Source organism: Cimex lectularius, unplaced genomic scaffold (assembly GCF_000648675.2).
Source record: "Cimex lectularius strain Harlan isolate CLEC.00 unplaced genomic scaffold, Clec_2.1 scaffold24, whole genome shotgun sequence".
Lineage (NCBI taxonomy): Eukaryota > Metazoa > Arthropoda > Insecta > Hemiptera > Cimicidae > Cimex > Cimex lectularius.
In genome coordinates this window covers 1,914,927-1,937,022 of record NW_019392666.1, presented here as the reverse complement: position 1 = coordinate 1,937,022, position 22,096 = coordinate 1,914,927, and the positions used below count along the sequence as shown (strand labels likewise).

Below are 22,096 nucleotides of genomic sequence, written 5' to 3'. Positions count from 1 at the left end.
AAAAATAATTGATATTTTTGCTAGATGTAGCTAGTCGAAAAATTAATGAGTCTTGATTAAACTGTGTTTTTTCGGACAAGAACGTTCACTTACATATTTTAGATTATTTCCTGTCGAGGGACGTGGGCGTGAGTCGACGGCAGGACTTCAAAACGAAGTGGAAAGTATCCTGAACGTGCACTTGGGGAGGCAGGCAAAGGTTTAGCGGTGGTGGGGCGAGGTGGTTGGTTTATATACAGAAGGAGCAAACAATTGGGCAACAGGCTCTCCTCCCTTCCCAGGATGGAAATCCACCGGATTCATGTAACACCGGGCGTGTGTTTCGTCACATCGGGCCGATTCTTCTGCAGGAGGCACGTCCTTGCCGCTCTTGACACACTTTTCCCAGTCGGGGGCGGAGGAAAAGGGGCCGGCCGTCGGCGAGGCCTCACTTCGAAAATCGGCTTTTCCTCGAGTTACGACCGAGTCAGGTTCAAGATCGTTCCTTCCCTTATCGACCTCGGTTCTAAACCGTTTAATGCCAATTTTCATCTTTTGGACGGCCCCTTTCGCCATCCGCCTCTGACCGTTACAGGCGACCGGGGAAGGTAACGTATTCCCCTTCGTATCTTTCACTTTCATCTTCTCCGCTTAACTGAACACGTTTCAAACATTTGAAATTCTAAAACTAAAGCGGAATTTAAAAATTCAAAATTATTACAATGTTTCTGAATTTTTTTACTGCAATTTCTTCTTCCTTCCGGTGGTCCGTGCGTTTCCGCTTTACAGGCAAAGGTCTATCAGTACATTTTTGTTTCCAAATAGCGTATTTTGTTTATTAATATTTACGAATAACCTGGATCTAGGTATGGTCTGGATAAAAAAAATCAATTTTTATATCCCAAGATTTTATTTTTATTGATTTATTTAAGGTCATCCACATGGCACAACAACAATGACTACACTTTGACATAATTAAATTTTTAATAAATGGTTTCACATCTCTTTGAAGACCGACTGAACATTGCCAAACGGTTCTGGGTTCGAATCCCGGCATATCCCTTAATTTTTAATTGATAATGGTGTGAAAATGTAAGGTGGTTCGACCCTCGTCCGCGGCATCCTGTAAGACAGGAATTAATTTACTTTATGTTAATAATACTTATTTATTATATTTTTAAGTCTTACTTTCATTTTATTCTTCTATATTATTTTTCCTTCCATTGGTCCGCACGTTTCCGCTTTACAGTCAAAGGTGTTTTCAAGAAGTCAAGCGTTTCAGTAGATTTGTGTAACTAAATTGTGCATTTTGTTTCTTAAGATTTACTAATAATCTGGATCTAGGTATGGTCTGGATGAAAAAACACTCAATTTTTCGTCTACCCAGAATTCGTCTTATTTGAGGTCATCGTGAGGACAAAACAATTATAAAAATGTTTAAAAATTGACATCTTTAAATTTTTATAAATGGTTTCAATCTCTTTGAAGACGGACTGAACATTGCCAAACAGTCCTGGGTTCGAATCGCGGCATATCCCATGATTTTTAATGGATAATGGTATGAAAATTGTATTTACTTTATTTTAATAATGCTTATTTATTTAATAAACTTTTATTTATTATATTTTTTAAGTCTTACTTTAATTTTAATGTTCTATATTATTTTTCCTTCCGTTAGTCCGCACGTTTTCGCTTTACAGTCAATGTGTGGTGATTAGTGACCGTTAATCGATAATTATTCAGAAATCGTGAGACGCAGTCTGGTGTGATGTAGGTTTCAAAAAAACATTTTCTTTATCGTGCCAACGTTTCGATCTTTATTGAGATCATCTTCAGGGCTCAAAGTGTTTGTCTTCTGTGTAATTGTGCCATTCTTGCGTGCCGTGTTGAAAGTGCCAGAATGGCACAATTACACAGAAGACAAACACTTTGAGCCCTGAAGATGATCTCAATAAAGATCGAAACGTTGGCACGATAAAGAAAAAGTTTTTCTGAAACCTACATCACACCAGACCGCATCTCACGATTTCTGAATAATTTACAGTCAATGTTCTTCAGTAGATTTTTGTTCCTAAATAGCCACTTTGTTTCTTAAGATTTACAACTAATCTGGATCTAGGTATGGTCTAAATAAAAAAAATCATTTTTCATCTCCCAAGATTTAAACCTATTTAAGAACATCGTCAAGATAAAACAATTTTAAAAATATCTAAAAATTGACATCTTTAAATTTTTATAAAACGGTTCCAAGTCTCTTTGAAGACCGACTGTACGTTGACAAACGGTTCTGGGTTCGAATCCCGGCATATCCTTTGATTTTTAATTGATAATGGTGTGAAAATTGTATTGTACGGTGGTTTGAACCTCGTCCGCGACACCCAAGGGGTTAAGCCCTCCTGTATGATAGGAATTATTTATTTGATTTATTGTTGACAGGATTTATTTTATTAATGATTATCTCTTCTATTTTTAAAATCTTACTTTCATTTTATTGTTTTATTATTATTTGTATATACTTAATTGTTGTTTTTAGAGCAAATTTGCAATTTCCCAAATCATGTTCACTATGTTTGTATAACTTTCCAGCAAGTTTGTAAGTAAAATTTTTAGTATTAAATATTGATCGGAGGATATCTTGGACCACACACATCAAATCTTTACTAAATGCGAAAAATTGTATGCAGTTTTTCTGGAGAGGTGAACTCCCGAATGTCAGGCCTTAGATTGTATAAATATTCTAGATTGTATATTTTTACGTTTCTGTTAAAGTATTAAATGTATCAACTAATTTTTACTCATTAATAATCTAGCTCTTGGTAAGATGAGGGTGAAAAAAACAAAATCAGTTTTTATAGGTCTATTTTTAGGTCATCATCAGGAAAAGTTATATTAAAGACGTCTACAAATTAACATAATTAAGTTTTAATAGATTTCCAACCCCTTTGATGTCTGACTCAGTTCCAACATTGCCAAGGACTGACACATATTTGGCAATAGTGTTACAGTCTTTGGTAATAAGTTGGTAAATAAGTTGGGACTGAGTCGGTCTTCAAGAAATATGAAATCATCTCTTAAAAATTTAATTATGAAAATTTGTAGACGTCTTTAAGATTGTGATATTTCCTCCTGTGGTCTGCGGGAATATCAACCAATTGTTTCGTATTTACCTATCAACCTAATCTGCCTATCCTCGCTTATTTTTGTCGGTCCAGACGCGTGCCGGCATTTTGCAATCTTCAGTATTTGGGTGACATTTGTGACAAAATTTACTTGTTAAATTGTTAATAAAGATAATTATAAAGATTATTTGTAAAATGTTTTGTCGCAAATATCACCCAAACATTGAAGGTGGCGAAATGACGAAACGCGCCCGAACCAACAAAAATCAGCAAAGAAAGGTAGACCAGGATGATAGGCAACAATAAAACAGTATTTTTAAGATTGTTTTGCTTTGATGATGATTTTGAAATTGGTGAAAAGACGAATTTTTTGTTCACCCAGACCATCCAGAGATCGAGAATATTCCGGAGTAAAACGTTGTTCTAACAGAAATGTGTGGAGATTAGTGACCGTTAATCGATAATTATTCAGAAATCGTGAGATGCGGTCTGGTGTGATGTAGGTTTCAGAAAAACATTTTCTTTGTCGGTAAATTTATTTAACTTTATTTTTGTTTTTCACTAATTAGTGTTTATTTGATCCAGATTTAGTTTTGATTATAAGTTTAAGTTACTTAAGGGATAACAGCGTAATCTTGTTGGAGAGTTCTTATTGATGGCGAGGTTTGCCAACGTTTCGATCTTTATTGAGATCATCTTCAGGGCCTTGTGTTGTCTGCATTTCAGCAAAAAAGTTCTCTGGTTGAAATGCAGACAACACAAGGCCCTGAAGATGATCTCAATAAAGATCGAAACGTTGGCACGATAAAGAAAATTTTTTTCTGAAACCTACATTACACCAGACCGCATCTCACGATTTCTGAATAATTATCGATTAACGGTCACCAATCACCACACATTTCTACACGAGAAGAACGAAGAACATGGGATTCTATGAACAAAATTTCAACTACATGTGGACACGCAGCTAAACGTTCTCTGAAGGACATGGCCAACAATGAGAAGAAACTCGCATCGGCTATCAACCAGAGAACTTTTTTGCTGAAATGCAGACAACACAAGGCCCTGAAGATGATCTCAATAAAGATCGAAACGTTGGCACGATAAAGAAAATGTTTTTCTGAAACCTACATCACACCAGACCGCATCTCATGATTTCTGAATAGTTGTTTTAACACTTTAAACCGAAATATCTTAAGAATTACTTAAGGACTTGAAATCGGAATGAAAATTGTATATTCTAAAGATGGCATTAAGCATAAGCATAATATGGCTTTGAGATTTCTTTCCGAACTGAGAAACTTGTAGTTTTGTCTCTTCCAGGATGGTGGCCCGTCAAAGCTCGTTGTTTCGATCTTTCAAACGTGTTTTTGGCATTGCATCATCTTCAGTGGTGGACTTGGTACTGTATTCATTTCATTAATCTTAACTAAATATATATTAATCAATGTTCTTGGTTGAGATGAAAAAGCAATTATCACGAGCGGGATTCGAACCCACGACCTTCGGCTCGTGACACGTGCTTTTTCATCTCCACCAAGAACTTAGATTGAAGTATAAATAATTAAAATACTTAATACGGACAACTATGACTACTATTTTTATCTTTAAACTAGTCCTATATAACTATCTAACTCAGCTTCACTCTATCTGTCTCCCTTTTCGGCGCTTCCCTCACTCTTTCTTTTCTTCACCTACCCTTTCTCTGCTTTACTCCGCCTTCCTCTCTCTCTCCTTTCTGTCCTTTACTAATCTCTGTTTCCTTATCTTTCTTTATGTTTATTTGCTGTTTCATTCTTCCTCTCTTCTTCGAACTCTCATAGAGTCCCTTACGTTTTGTTCATGACTATTTCTCCGTTGTCCCTCTTAGTTGCTCTTCTCTGTTTCTGCCTTTATCTTTTCATTCTGATTTCTATCTGGTTCTTTCTCATCTCTNTATATATATATTCATCTATCTATTTATCTCTTTAATCTAACATACAGAAAAAATCTAGGGAATGAAATTGTGAGCTGATACCTCTCATTACCTTTACCATCTATCTCACATTCTCACTTTCTCTTCTCTCTCTCTCTCTCCTTCTTATACCCGACGTCTCACTTTTTCTCACTATCCTTTTTTTTGTGAATTTGTTTAATCAAGTAGATTATACAGTATAATATTTTCCAGATTGATGGTAAAATGTCATACAGCATTGATGTCAAAAACTAAGGAAAATTTGAGAAAATATCCTTAATGATCGTTTAAAATTTTGCACTTGAATGTGATTTACCGATCGAATTTTATATTTCACTGATTATTTTACTAGATTTTGTTTCTGTAAATATGAGTAAAAACTTTCTAGATATGTTAAATAGTTCATTTTTATCCTACCGAAAATAAAAAGTTATTTGTATCGCAAAATATAATTTGTCTCCCTGCTATTATACATTTTAAAACTACTATCATCTCTTAGGCAGTCAAAATGTTAATTTACTATGTAATGACGTGTTATGTAATCTCTTTCGATTTCACTGCGCACAATAAAGTAAAGCACAACGAGTTCTCGTCAAATTCGGCTCGTATTCTCAACAACTTGAGATGACGGTCTGTCAATCAATGTTTTGTGAAAAGCGGGAGCTGACGAAATGTCTCAACTTACTTTCTCCGAGGAAACGTTATCAATTTAAGACAAGCGTTTGAACGGATCGAAAAAATGCTTAATTTTCACTATTTCAATCGGTCATTTCGAATTGTATGGTACATTATTAGAAGCAACTTTGACTCGACTTACAAACTTAGTAAAAATTCCTTTCGTTCCGGAGTCTCTTGCAGTCTTGAAGAACTCTTTCTTTTGAGTATCTTTTCTTTTAAAAAGAAATGTTTAACGTACAAATAAGGAAAAGTAAGAAAGTACGCGTGGAAAGGGGAAAAAATGCTGTGTAACTTGCTGATTCCACTATTATTTTAAATTCATTCACATTTGATATTAGGGTAACTCAAGTCGCTTAATAAGTTTAAATTAAATTAAATTACATATATAACACGATAATAACATAGTACACCAAAACGCTATAAATACAGTTATCACTACTAGCAAATAACAAAAAGTATACAATTCAATTAAAATTCTCCAGAACAGATAATTTAGTTTCAGCTTAACAAATGAAAACGCAGATTTTGTTCAAAACTTTCTCTTTGGAAATAATATAAAATTTCCAATCATACGATTATTTGGAGATCGTGAGATGCAGTCTGGTGTGACGTAGGTTTTAGAACAACATTTTCTTTATCGTGCCAACGTTTCGATCGTTATTGAGATCATCTTCAGGGCCTGGGACTTATAACCATTGTTTAAATATTACAAATACATGTAGGATGTGAAAAAAGAATTACACTTTTTTTAGAATACGAAAATTTTAGATTAAAAAAAATGAATTAATACAATGCTAGAAAAGTTTAGATCAAACAAAAGAATTTATACAATCCTAGAAAATTTTAGATTAAAAAAATTAACCTTTCATCTCAAAGAAGCCGACTCCTTATATAAAAATGTCTTTCTATTCCCGACTTCCCTCCCCATCCTTCAAAATCCAACGTGTATAAACATAAAACATCAATCTCACTGGCACTCTCAACACGATAGACAAGAATGACATATCAACACGGAAAACAAACACTTTGAGTGAGTACAAATACTTTGATTGAATCTAAAATTTTCTAGAATTGTATAAATTCAGTTTTTTAATCTAAAATTTTCTAGGATTGTATAAATTCATTTTTTTAATCTAAAATTTTCTAGGATTGTATAAATTCATTTTTGAATCTAAAATTTTTTGGCATTGTATAAATTCTTTTGTTTGATCTAAAATTTTCTAGCATTGTATAAATTCATTTTTTTAATCTAAAATTTTCTAGGATTGTATAAATTCATTTTTTAATCTAAAATTTTCTAGCATTGTATAAATTCTTTTGTTTGATCTAAAATTTTCTAGCATTGTATAAATTATTTTTTTTATCTAAAATTTTCTAGCATTGTATAGTACTTATGCACAAAATCGCGGATTAAGGGGTTTGAGCGATAGAGTAATTTAGAATTAATTTTTTTAACGAAATTAGGCAAGGTCAGATATGATTTTTAAGTCGGTATGAATTGTACGTTAGAGACATTAAAAAGGGAGCATTACTACCGTTCGAAAAATTTTAGATTGCAGGGTTTGTAGTCTGTTAGCAGTGGAACGCTTAGGCCCCGGTGCACCAGTCACGGTTCAAGCCGGGTTCACTGGAACGTCGTTCACAATTTGAACGAAGTTCAGAGATTGCGTACAGTTCAAGTCCGTACGTCCATAGAGGAACTATCAGGCCAGTGTATTTTTGTTTGTTACTGTAAGTTTGGAAACTTGTCAAGTAGTTGTGTTAGCAGCCTGAATCTTGCATTTAAATTTTTATTTTTAATTTCGTATGGGGGGGACTCCGGGACTCCATGTAAGTACTTTGACGAGGTTTTTTTTTTTTTTTTTTTTTTTTTAAGACTAAAGAGATGTATTTAGATTTTGTTTCATTAAACTTGATTCTCCATTGGCAGAGCCATGATTCCAGTGTGTGTAAGTGGTTTTGTAAATTACGTGAAACTGAGATCTTTATCGGATGTGAGTATTGATGTGTCATCGGTAAAGGTAAAAATGAAATTGTTAGGGTGAGTGGGTAGATCAGCCGTGTAAATTGTGTAAAGGAGCGAGAACGCTCCCCTGTGGAACACCAGCGAGAATCGGATAAATGGGGGAGAAAGAGAAAACAACTTAAAAACTAATTGACTCACTCGACGCTTTACCTCTTGCAAAGGATGAAATTGAATAGATTTTTCTTTATTTTTAATCTAAAGAGTGTAAAAGGATTATTAACACTTTATAATGAGAAACATCAAGTTGTTAATTTTGTGTTCTTGTTGTTAAAGTGTGTTTCACTTTTTAACTCAATACCTAGGTTTCAGAAAAACATTTTCTTTGTCGTGCCAACGTATCGATCTTTATTGAGATCATCTTCAGGTTTTTCCCTTCGTCGGCTCTTTTCACCTCAAAGAAGCCGACTCCTTATACAAAAATGTCTTGGTATACCGACTTCATCCCCACCCCTTCAAAATCCCACGTATATAAACATAAAACAGCAATATCTCACTGGCACTCTCAACCCGACACGCAAGAATGGCACAATTACACAGAAAATAAACACTTTGAGTGAGTAGAAATACGTTGATTGAATATAAAAAATATATTTTTTGCATTGTATAAATTCACTTTTTTCCACATCCTACAGGTATTTGTTAAATTTAAACAATGTTTGTAAATCCCAGGCCCTGAAGATGATCTCAATAAAGATCGAAACGTTGGCACGATAAAGAAAATGTTTTTCTGAAACCTACATCACACCAGACCGCGTCTCACGATTTCTGAATAATCATCGACTAACGGTCACTAATCACCACACATTAATACCTAGTTATTATGGAAAATAAACAAATAAATACAAGTGTCCGGTTTTTGTCTTTGAGTGTATATTTCTGACTGGATATTCTCAAAGATTGAGCAGTAAATTTTAGTATTAACAACAATAACTATAAAAGAACGAAAATAGAATAAGAAAAACGGTCATGAAACAAATGTATTAGAGCACAAAACTTACAAAATATCGTGGCGACCAATAAAACAAAATAAAATATTACGTACCTCTTCTTTACACTCTTTTCATTATTAATATGTATATTTTTTAATACATACTTAAATGCTACTACCACTAATGAAAAGTAAAAATTTCAAATAACAGTTTCTGTCAATCAATGATTTTATGAGAAAGTTTGAGTTGTCAAAACCATTTTACTTTCTCCCTTGAAATATTATCAAAATTCGTCGGGCGGCGAATTAAAAGTAATAATTAAGATTCAAACGTACAATTTTTAAAAATAATTACTCCAACGATGGTGATGAGTGCGTTTCAGTTTGGTGGAAATTTTTAATTTTAAAAGTAATTTTTATTTAATTTAGTAGCGAAATTCATCATTTGTTCTTTCCTTGAACTATATATTTCCGCAGCGAAAGCGTATCTTGTTTCTCCTCTCAGACTTCATCAGCTTTATTAGTAGCTTTTTACATGTGGTAAACCGTTTCTAGCTTGATCAGTCCATCTTTCTTTATGTCTTTCATTAAGAAACCAGTACTTCCATTTAATCTCATTGTAAACCCACTTCTTTAATTATTTTATACTTCTTCCCTTTTTCTCAATATCTTACTTTAATCCAGTGTTATTTTATTTCCAGGAGTACTGTAATGACCCTACGAATTAAGTATTCGGTTGTTTGTTTACTATAACTATCTTAAGTTATAACATGTATTGTCTTAAGTTGTACAACTCAATCCAACAAATCGGTGGGAAACGAGTGCCTCACTGAAGATGGCGCAATGCCGAAACTAGTTTGAATATTTCAACAAACCAGCGAGTAAAGACGACCCCACTAAGTGAGCATATGCCGGCTTCCGCTTGATATTTTAATGTTCTAAAATTAACTCCTACACTCTTTAGGCTATAAATTTTTACATTTCTTTCAAAAACATTCCAAAAGCTTGCACAATCCATGAAGGATGATTTTGAAAATAACGGGCCAGTGATTTGAGGAAATTCATTGGTATTATTTTAAAACGTTTTCCACACATTTCGATAGAACAATGAAAGTAGTTAGGACAAATTACCTTGTTTTTGAAAGAAATTAGGTGCAATTAATAGTTTTTTCTTTTATTTCGAATTCTAATACTTCGCTCCCATTTTAAAGATCAGTCCAACGAGAGAGAGAGGCATTTATAGATAATTTGAATAATTCTTAACATTAGTAGCTTTTAAGACCCCTAATTTTTCTAACGCAGGGCCGCTTTGAATAATCAAGTCTCAGGTGTGTATAGTTATAATATTAACAACACTTAAATTTGTTTAAAAATGCTTTTATCGAGCATAGGATGTTTTTGTCCTATGGTAAATTTGATGTAATTTTCCGCTACCAAATAAAAAAGTGCACCAGGTTTTCAAAGGAATTAATTTAAATTCAGTAAAGTAAATTCGAACAAACAAAACGTTTCCGACAATTTTCGTCTGTCTCGCTGCTATGGTGCATCATAGGGGGAGAGGCAGACCAATGTACATGAAGATCAAACAGGTTCATCACCAGAGAACTCAGGAGGAAATCTATCAGTCTTGGTCCGCTTATCCTCCCTGGCATGTCGCGTGAATTCGGCCTGGATAGGTAGACCAAAATTTTTAGAAACGACCAAACTGAAGATTCGTAACCATACAGGCCGCAAGAAGAAATGTTACAAAGTAAACTTAGTCCGTTTATCCTGGTTCGATCTGTCAGGTAAGTCTCGAAAACGACCAAACTACAGGTTCAACAGAAACTACGGGTACAAGAGAAAATCTTCTTAAAAAATTGTTGCCTGTTAGATTCGGTGAAAACTAATTAACCAAAATAATCGGAAGGGTCCAAAGAGCGAACTGTAGGTTCGTTAACTCTTAGACCCCAGGAGAAAACTTACAAAATAAGTTAGTCTGCTTATTCTTGCTGATTTGATCTAACAGACGAATTTCGGGGGTGGACCAAAATGATCGGAAACGAATAAACTGTCTTTATTCACCTCGGAGACCTCAAGCAATCTTACGAAGTAACTTGGTCCGCTTACCCTCGCTGCTTTCATCTGGCAGGAGAGTTTCAGAGTACAGGCTAAGCAAAATGCCCGGAAACACCGAACTACAGGTTCATCACTCGACATTCCCCAAGAGTAAATTCCACAAAGTAACTTAGCCCGCTTACACTCGCTGCTTTCATCTGGCAGGAGAGTTTCAGAGTATAGGCTAAATAAAATGATCAGCAATGACTGAACTACGGGTTCGTCATTCGACATACCCCATGAGGAAATTCCACAAAGTAACTTAGCCCGCCTACCCTCGCTGCTTTCATCTGGTAGGAGAGTTTGAATGGATAGGAATGCCAAAAATATTTGAAACAACCAAACCTCACATTCATTCAATGCAAAAGTCAGTGACATGACAGATGGATACACGAACTGCTTAACATTCTTTTGGGTTAACAGTTGCTTAACAGTTGGGTTTCCAGTCTTACCAAGCCATATTGATTACTGATTTAAATATGTTCAAATCTGCACATATATTCATGCGTGTACAGAGTCGAGTCTACCAATTAGTCCACCGGCAATTCCAGCTTTTGCAATTTACAATAAAGTACCGGCATGTCTCGAGAATGACCTACTCGAGGTGTTAGGTCTGCTCATCTGCCCAGGTTGATCTTCAGGGACTAACAGCTCGATCATTTCAGCCCACAACTCATGCCGTTTCTAGATCCAAACACATTCTCACTCTCACTCGTTCTTAAATTAATTATTTCCTATTTACATACCATTCAGTCAGATAGGGTATGTGATTCGCACAAGGGGTCGCAATGTCATAATATAACATAGAGGTTCTTTAACGTGCGCACCTAGCCGATCAAGCCTTATCACTCGTTTAGATTCTCAAGTTAGGAGCGACTCACCTCCGTGCGCGGAAAATCTGCTTCTTCCGCGAGGTTGGGTGTAGAAGCCCACACATTCTACAGCAATCGTAGGAATCTAAACGTCCCTAACTCTTATTGGGTAGTAGAATATTCCATATTCCTTCATCACCGTTTGTACATATATATAATTAACCTAATTGAGGTTTATTATATACATGTACAAGTTGTATATATATGTATACAAGTTAAGAACAATATTCCGCCATCGGCCCCTTCACACAACACATCACGCCAATAAATACATTCATTCTCAACACGCTAGGGACACAAAAATAAAAAGTATGTACAATAAAACAACACTGTTTACTCTAAAAATCGGAACTGGAGGCCCAGATATTCGCCGCCCTGCTTAAACACGATTCACAAATCGGATGGCATTTACCTAGTTGCACCCAGCAGTTAGGTGGAAACATCGAGCAACCTGAGAATAGAGAGATCAATATGTAACGAAACTTTATTGGCCTTACATTTTGTAACTAAAGACTGCGTTTCATTCTTATTATTTCATAAAACGACAAAATTAGTTTCGCTTATCCATGCTTTCGTTTCGGCGAAGATAAGTAAACCAAAATAATCTGAAAGGACAGGTTCATCACCCCGCACAGTCTTATAAAATAAACATGGTCTTTTTATCCTCGCTGGCTTGATATGTCAGGCGAATCTCGGAAACGAACAAACTACAAGTTCATCACCCCTGCAGATTCCAAGAGGAAGTGTCAGAAAGTAAACTTGGCCTTGTTCTCTCAGTTTTTCTTTTTGACTGATATTATCCGTATTAATTAAAACGCACACAGGTCCTTATTTCGATGACAGTCTTAAGATTTTGATGACTGTCCTAAGTTTAGGGAAGATTTTTCCAACGCCTTTTCCTGTTCAGTGATGATGGTACGAATATAAAAATCGAGTCAATTCTCGTGAATTTAATTTCGTAATTAGAGTTTGCAACAGATAGGTCATATCAACCACCGGGGTGCAGGTGTTTTTGAAAAAAATAAGCCAATTTGTAAGTATGTAAGTAAGTCCTTGAATTAGAACCCGGAACATTACTTTACAGTGATGAACCGTCGAGTGCGGCCACCAACGTCCCCATTATTTAGTTATGTGTAGAGATTAGTGACCGTTAATCGATAGTTATTCAGATATCGTGAGATGCGGTCGGGTGTGATGTACGTTTCAGAAAAACATTTTCTTGTGTGCCTTCCTTGCGTGTCGTGTTGAGAGTGCCAGTGAGATTTTGCTGTTTTATGTTATTTATTTTAAAACAGCAAAATCTCACTGGCACACTCAACACGACACGCAAGGATGGCACAATTACACATAAGGCATAAAACACTTTGAGTGAGTAGAAATACTTTGTTTGAATATAAAATATATTTTGCATTGTATAAATTCACTTTTCCACATCCTAAATGTATCTGTTAAATGTAAACATTGTTTGTAAAACCCAGGCCCTGAAGATGATCTCAATAAAAGATCGAAACGTTGTCGCGATAAAGAAAATGTTTTTCTGAAACCTACATCACACCCGACCGCATCTCACGATATCTGAATTATTATTTAGTTAGTTATACGACAGTTTATGTATTTTTGTTATTTTCCATCCACTATTAGATTTCGTTAGCAATAATTAACTAACTTTTGAATGCCCAAGTGATGCATGAAAGAGGTGGTTTGATACACAATATCTGATGAGGGCTATCGGCTCAAGATTCTATGGTGTTAAGTTACGCATTGTTCCGAAAACGTTAACATAGGATGATGGGGTTTGTGTTAATTTTGCTTATCAACATCTTAATTTTCCTAATAAAACAGCGAAGAGAATAAAAAGAAGAACCAGTTTACAGGTGTTTTTTTTTTAAATCGATGTAACATCAGTGGCAGTTTCGACTGTAAGCCCAGAAGTATTTCCGGCCAGTTCGAAATCCCGGTTTACACAACGGTTTCCTCAACGTAACTCAGGACGCCTTTTGCTGTCTGCGAAATTGCTACCGCGAATGCATCGAACACAACATCAGTGAAAGCAGACCAATCAACGCCCACCGCAGCCCGGAGCCAGAACCAGGCCAACTTTAATCAAAACAGCCGTCAAAACTTGTCTCCATTGTGACATTTTAAAATTCGCACAAAGAAATTAGAAAGTGAGATGTCGCAAAAACGAAATTCCACAATTTTGATTTAGCCGGGGAAGTGTAGATGAATCACAAAGTCATCCCAGTCCAGGGTGTCGACGTTGACCTTTTCAAAATGGAAGGAAGTCTTTAAAATCGTGATTTCATGTAAGAGGCAAGTACAATTCGTGTACGTTTCAAAATAATTATTTTTATATAAAAATACCATTAACATCCCGTAAAAAATTATTCGTAACGATTTCAAACTTAATTATTTGTTTTAACCCACTACTATAATTCAATTAATTAAACCTTCGGCTTATGGGCTAGGTCAGTTGAACTTCAAAATCTAAAAGTTTTAAAATACTTGGGTACTTTTTAAAATATAAATATTTGCCAAATATACGCTTACATAAATTGAATCAACTGTCATTGGTGAACTTCACAATTCCAAACTGTTCTATACAAATGTGTAAATTAATTTATTCATTCGTCATGTGGGTGAACAACACGTTTTTTCAATTTGAGTTAGCACATTAATTCTTAAATATTTATCAGTTATCCTTTTACGGAAACTAAGACAGATTATGCCATTGTTGTATTAAAAATTGCCTACTTATTGAAAAATTATGCTATTTATAAAGTTTGCATTCAAAAATCTATAATGTATTTCCATCTCATATGTTTTCATTGACAACACAAAAACATGCATTAGATTTTTAACCCAGGATTAATGTGAAGAATAACAAGTTCAATAAAAATGTTATCTACTTTCAACCACTCTGTTTACAATAAAATTATAACTAAATTCTATTAAAAGTAAAAGAAAATTTATTTTGTAAGTATTACGTCCAAAAAACCCTGCACATTTTTCAAATCGTAAAAAAATACACGACTGAAAAAATATCGTAAGGGATAAGCTTCAAAAACATAACATGGTGTTTGTATGTTGGTGTATGAATTAAATAAACATAATAGCAATGCAGAATAGTGCAACATAAATAACTGTACACGACAATAATTAAATATGTAGTATATGTGTATATTTCATGACAGTTGCACTAGAGTAGAGTGCATATTCATGAAACTTTGGCCTCCTTTGACATTTGAGATAGTATTATATTCCATAAATGTCAATACTTCCGTGATCAATTCACTAAATGAAACATAGTTGAGTGCAACCAGAACGACGATTCTATCTTGGATCAATCATGAGATATTAAATTTTTTATGATTTTAGTCTAAAATCAAAATTTCTCAACTTCAGCGTTATTAAAATACGAATCTAACCTTTATCTCGCAAACTACATTACATTTTTCACTAGATAACAACACTTCCGTTGAAACATTTGCGTTTCCTAATACACGTACCCGCTCAAAGAATAACAAATGGCAAAACCCATGTTTATTTATTTTTAATTAATTAATTTTTTTGGAGGGGGAATACTCAAGTGGGGCTCATGCAGTGACTTTGCTATCAAAATTTTTTGGTTTTTCCCAAAGTTGCCTTATATTATAAGTATTCCAAGGACATACTCACTTGTTCATATTTTAGAACCTTTCTTAGTGAAATCTTTTTCTCTATATCTCACTAGTTTTCGTGGTCCCCTTGACCAATTAATGTCTTTCAATTAATTAAGGTTTTAAGTTGAGATAAAAAAGTCAGTGTCACGAGCGGGATTCGAACCCACGAACTTTGGCTAGATACACAGCTGCTCTACCACTTGAGCTATCGTGACCTCAATCCACTCGGATACTAACTTCCCATCTCAACCCCACCTTTTGAATTTTCCCTCCTTTTTGCCATTTTTGAAATGTCTAATTTATTTGGTTCTCGGCGACAAATGAAACGGCCGCGGAGAGCTTTAGGGAAGTTATACTCCATTTAAACTTATTAAATTCACTAGTTTTCATTTATTCATTGAAAGGACGTTTTTTCAAGGTTGAAAAACGTGATATCGAACCCCTAGGAGAGACGCAACACAAGAACATCGTACACGTCATATTTTTAATAAAACAGTTATTACTTGGTTACAAAAATCAGATCCAATCTTCTCATAAAGCCAGGAACACACTTAACCGATGCTACGCCATGCGACGCTACCCGACGCAAATCCAAACTCCGATTTTCCATAAGGTTGCATTACCCCCGTGCACATCTACCCGATGCTACCCGACGCAAATCCAAACTCCGATTTTCCATAAGGTTGCATGGACCCCTGTGCACATCTACCCGATGCTATGCCACGCTAACCTCCCCGACGCTCTGCGATCCCCACTGTCCAAATTTTCGTCGGGTCGCATCGAGTACAGTCGAAGACAAAAGAACCGAACACTCATATTTTTATTCAAACTACATGTATTATTGTCGTTATATTAATTACAACATATTTATTTTAATATAAACCAATTTAACTGAGATTAAAAATTAATTAGATTTTATTTAAAAAATTAATTGTAATGGTTTGGTAAAAAATTAATCGAAACATCGGATTACTATTTTTTGATATAATGAATTTAACTAACAATTAATTGTACTCGCTTCGGCGGTACATATACTAAAATTGGAACAATTTATTACACGGTTTTGCTCATAAAATTTAATTAACAATTTATTCCATAGTTTTGCTGATCATAGTTGTGCTACACCATTTTGTAATGTCAGGTAGCGTCAGACCAGGACACTCATATTTTTTGTAGTTTATTTCAAATTAAGAATATGTAATTTTGTCGTTATATTAATTACAACATGTTACTTTAATGTAAACCAAATTAAACAAGATCAAAAATGCATAAGTTTTTATAAACATTGTTTAATTATGATGGTTAGGACCTTATTTAAAATAATTATGTTTAACAAACTATTTATTAGATGGTTTTGCTCAAAATAGTGCATTAAGAACAAAAGATGCTTTGCGATTGGGATAGTGATTATTGTGATAAACGCTGTGGACTGTACGCGACGTGTGCTTGCGTCGGATAGATGTGCACACCCCACCAAAACGTGGCAAGGCGTCGGGTAGCATCGGGTAGCGTCGCATGGCGTAGCATCGTTTAAGTGTGTTCCCGGCTTAAAGCGTACATAATTATAGAAAAATTGCAATGATAATAAAACTCCATTAAATTGTGAATATTTTGCAAATTAAATTTTGTATTGTTCGAAATGCTTTCCTTCCTGTTGGATACACAAGCACGAACGTAGAGCAGCCGTCGTGACTGCTGGAGGACTTCTTCCCTTCTTTCCCTCATGTCATTGCCCGTGATTTCAATACTCTCTATGAGCTGTTCCCACGTTTCGATGGGTGTGCTGTACACTGCACTTTTCAGAGTTCACCACATGTAAAAATCTAGTGGGATCAAATCAGAGCTCCTTGCTGGCCGTGCGAAGGTGTCTAATACATTTTTACGCAGCTTAATCTGAGAATAAGATTTTGTAGGTTGCACTTCTATGATTTGTACAATAATAGCAGTGCTCATATCTTACAACTGAGGCACAGGAGTCGGTCGATTTCTAAGGTGGAAGTCAGAAGAAACCGAAGTGGCTTGATTCTACGCGCAATTTTTGAACTCCATTTTTAGTTTTCGCTGTTACACGAGTTTTGGCTTAAATTTGTGTATGATTTATATTTCTTTACATCTATAACGAATTGAAATTTATCAACTTATTATAAATTCTGATGTTTAACAGCAATCTAATTGAATGGGCTAGATGCATTAGGGATGGATGGGTGCGATTTATAACAGAATAAACTACTCTCACTTCTCTATTCTAAACTATATACCTTCTGAACTATTGGTGTCTGCACCCTGGAAGCCCTGCAGAGTCAAAATTTGAATTAATTCTAGTGGTATATGATCAGTATTGACGCCCTTTTCGTCGTTTAGCGATACCTATAATATAAGCAATTGATGTTTTGCAAATGTGATGTATTTCAGAAAAAAAATATAATTTACATCTGAGTCCCGATAATCGAAAAACCGCTAATTCAAAATTTTCCTTCAGTTCGCAGGACAAAGGATTTTGAAATTTCCATTTTTCACCCTTCTGCGTGTATTAACCTGTAGTTGGTTGTTTTTGTTCAACCAAGTCTCACTCTTCTGATCTGTCGTACGTTTCGCCTTCTCGCCATCAGCAGTGGCTGGATTTACTGCAGAATAAGGGAAGAAGTTGAATTGTATCTGACGATCAAAAGCAAAGGCTGTGCAGACTAAATTAAACAATCACCCTTCTACTGCTTTTTGAAAACTTCTAGACTATTTTTCATATTTTATTCTATGCAATTTTTTTTTTCTTATGCTGAATGAAACCTTACCTACCTTACATAATTTGAATATTAAGTTATAGTAACTGCGCATAGATTATGCCAAGGACGAAATCATTTAGACCGAACACACAGCCCTGTTATGTTATAGTTACTTTAAAAATAATGATAATAAAAAAAGTGATTAAAAGCCAATTAAATTTATGTTTGTAAATTATAATAATTGACCAATTTTTTAAGTAAGAAGGATGATTAGAGTAACAGAAGCAAATCATTTAATGGAGCATAGGTTGATTATTAGACTTGATTATGATAGATAAGAAAACAATTTACCTACTTTTTCGTTAGACTATAATTTACCATTCAAATTTAAAAAAGAACATCTTTGCATTATTTGGCCATCTTTTATGTAATAAAAAATATCACTTACAACTTGATAAATTGAACATATTTTTATGTTCTTATGATTTAATCTTTTTAAATAGAAATTCAGTTAAAATAAAAATATTCGTTTAAGTTTCAAGTAAAAAAATTGCTATTTTGACTAGGTCATTAACTAACTAACAAAGTGAGTCTACGGATTTAAAAGCACACATTTTATTGGCCTTTTTTGGTGATAATAAGCCTAAAAATATTTGAGATATGTCCAGCCGTTCTTGCCAATAAGCTCTGGCAGAATAGTATTTATGCATGCGTTTAAAAATGTACAAGTATTTATTATGTAATATGTTTTTCTCCATTTCTTGCGCATGTATTTCAAGGTTGTATTATATTAATAGATTTTTTTAAGTAGAATAAAAAAATAATATAAAGATTGCATTAAATAAGATTGGATTTATAAAACGTTACAAAACTAAACGAGGTTTCTAGAAAAGTAGGTCGATAGTTTTGTTAAATTCTGATTTTTTGAACACTAAATACGAATTTGATATAGTGATAACAAAATGGACATTTTGAGGATGGTTTCGCCTGGGTCCTTTTTATCACCAATGTCCATTTCAATAATTTATAAACCGTTGGAAAGCTACAGTTTCCTCCTTTGAGCCGATATTAACAACGATTAGTTTTTACCTAATTATGAGTGAGTAAAGTAAAGGCGGTAAAAACAAAACTTTCCCCCAAACCCATTACAGTTCGTGGTCCGATTGACCTATTAACTTTTTTCTATTAATTCATATTTATGAAAGGCTCAAGTGGAAGAGTAGCGGCGTATTTAGCCGAAGGTCGGAGGTTCGAATCCCGCTCGTGACACTGACTTTTTTTATCACAACCTTACATAAAGATTAATTAATTTCCCCCAAACGTTTTATTTTATAACTTCGATTCGTATTTATTTATGAAGGCGAAATTTTTTGCAATTAAGCGTATTTTGTATGAGAGAGGATAGGACGAGAAATGAGAGACAGAAAGTATAAGGCGTGTGAGAGAAGGATAGAGAGAGAGAGAGAGAGAGAGAGAGAGAGAGATTGAGAGAATTGGACGAAATTGAGAGGGAGTGAGAGAGGATAGGTAGAGAGAGAGAACGATTAGAGAATGGAAGGATAGGACAAGAAAGAGAGATAGAATCCAGGGAGAAATAGAGAGAGAGAGAGAGAGAGAGAGAGAGAGACAAACAGACAGACAGACAGAGAGACAGAGAGAGAGAGAAAGAGAGAGAGAGTGAGAGATAGAGAGAGAGAATTGGACGAGATTGAGAGAGAGTGAGAGAGGATAGATAAAGAGAGAGCACGATTAGAGAATGGAAGGTTAGGACAAGAAAGAGAGATCGAATCCAGGGAGAGAGAGAGAGAGAGAATTGCACGAAATTGAGAGGGAGTGAGAGAGGATAGGTAGAGAGAGAGAACGATTAGAGAATGAAAGGATAGGACAAGAAAGAGAGATCGACTCCAGGGAGAGAGATAGAGAGAGTGAGAGATAGAGAGAGTGAGAGAATTGCACGAAATTGAGAGGGAGTGAGAGAGGATAGGTAGGGAGAGAGCTTAGAGAATGGAAGGATAGGACAAGAAAGAAAGATAGAATCCAGGGAGAGAGAGAGAGAGAGAGAGAGAGAGAGAGAGAGATTGAGGGAGAGAATGTGAGTTGTACGTACCAAATTATTATTTTCTATTATTTAAAAAAATTTAATACATTTTATTTTATTTTGCTTTACAATTTTAGTTCGAGATAATCATTTTTAATTTAGTTTTATTAATTTCAATGTCCGAGGATTTGATATACTGTACTTTTTTTGTTACAACCAACAAATCGGTCCGTAATAAATTCAAATTCCATACGTAAAAACGTTAATAAAGTATTAAGTTGTAAAGTTAAATAAAGACAATTAAGGTAAAATCAATTTACAACTTAATTTTACTGACTTTTTTATTTTTCTCTCTACGTGTCTCTCCCTATATATATATATATATATGTACCCATCTTTTCCTCAATCTCTCTCCTCTCGCACACGATCTCACTCACTCAAATACCACATTTGATTCTCAATAGTCTTTCTACTCTATCTATTTAAACTATGTATAAACTACAATATTCTATAAGGTTTTAACTCATTTAGAGAAGTATTCAGTATATACTTCATGATGTGTAAGTCGTGCTTTGGGAGGGCTGGTATAATTGTAGAATATTTTCTACCGAATGGCAATGGTGAAAGTCTTTAAGGAGCTTAATCGAATGTTCGGAGCTATTATCTCCCTTCAGAATGTTATTAAGTCTAATTAATGTTCGTCGTGTTGGGATGGCGTGTTCTCTATTTTCTCCGACTAAATATCTACAACAACTTCTATTTCGATCGTTCAACTGGCGTTAAGGTTGATTAGTGAAGTACTTCATCCTTAAAATTCCATTAGTCGCAAATATGTTAACTACTAACTAACTGCTTCCAGTTTACTATACTGCCATGGATATCAATATTGATGAATACAAATTTAATTATGTCTCTAACCCAATTTTGCAAATTAATGAAATTTTTTGAAGAAATTGAATTTAACTTTAATGCCAGGCTTAACGATGTATGATGACAATGCATTAAAATAATTATTGTAATAAACATTTATTAAAGGGTTCTGCATATTCATGTTTTATTTATTGTTATTATGGACGGTTTAGTCCTCAAAAAAATTTAATTTACTAAAAAATTATTCTTTTTAGTCAAAGGTCGTTGGTTCGAATCCCGCACGTGACACTAGCTTTTTCGTCTCAACCGAGACCAAAAAATAAAAATAACATAAAATACATAAAAATTAAAATCATTTTAAAAATTAATACGGTTAATTATGACTACTAATTGTGTACATGGTTCTTCTTTTGTTTCTTGAAAATCATGTATTTATTTTATTAGCTACTTTTGTATTAATGTTCTGTAGTTGAAAGTGATATGATTATCGTCAGGCATTAAGGATAAAAAGATCGATCGGATGGTATTCCGCATTGATTAATTATAATGTCATTAACTCCCGCCTTTAATTACTGTTGTAATGAATGAGATAAACTACTTACCGATAAGCCAGTAATTTTCATCTTCTTGCCTTTGAAACGAAGGGTCTTCGGGTGCGGCTTAGGCTTTTTGTATGACTGAGAAGGCTGCTGTGGTGGACGAGATGGTGATCCGAGGAGGGGAAAGACTTTCACCAGACTCCCCAGTGGGCGTCTTTATTATACAAAATATGCGTCAATACGCAATTGGCAAATTTCCATCGATGCAAATACAATAGCATGTACAAAAGAGAGTAGTGTACCGAAAAATATTAAAGCGAAGCTCATTTCTATGTTCCACTACTAATGGTGTGTTTATTGCATTTTATAAAATCTTTTATATATCGTTTAAATATGTTATATAATATCTTTTTTTTATATGACAAATAAATATTTGTAATGAATTTCATTACAATCTCATCTACGCTAGATAAAAATAAGTAATGAGATAGATAGATAGAGAAAGAGAGAGAGAGAGAGAGAGAGAGAGAGAGAGAGAGAGAGAGAGAGTGAATAAGAAAGAAACAAGAGAACAGAATGTGAAAAAAGATAAAAGGAAACAGAGACAGATTGAA

At 34.5% G+C, this 22,096-nt stretch overlaps 1 protein-coding gene across 2 annotated transcripts in view; it reads right to left on the bottom strand.

Moving 5' to 3' along the window:
- The window catches only part of LOC106660931 (serine protease 33-like), a 33,741-nt gene extending 12,112 nt beyond the window's left edge, over nt 1-21,629 (bottom strand). The window contains exon 1 of one of the 2 annotated variants that reach the window (XM_014383994.2): nt 21,546-21,629. Coding sequence is in view for 1 of the 2 variants with exons in the window: in XM_014383993.2 (XP_014239479.1) it covers nt 94-95 (2 nt within the window). In the remaining variant the exon portion in view is untranslated. Of the gene's footprint in view, nt 1-93; nt 208-21,545 lie in introns of those variants that run through there. The other variant, XM_014383993.2, reaches the window with a different exon arrangement.
- Nucleotides 21,630-22,096: the final 467 nt, after the last annotated feature.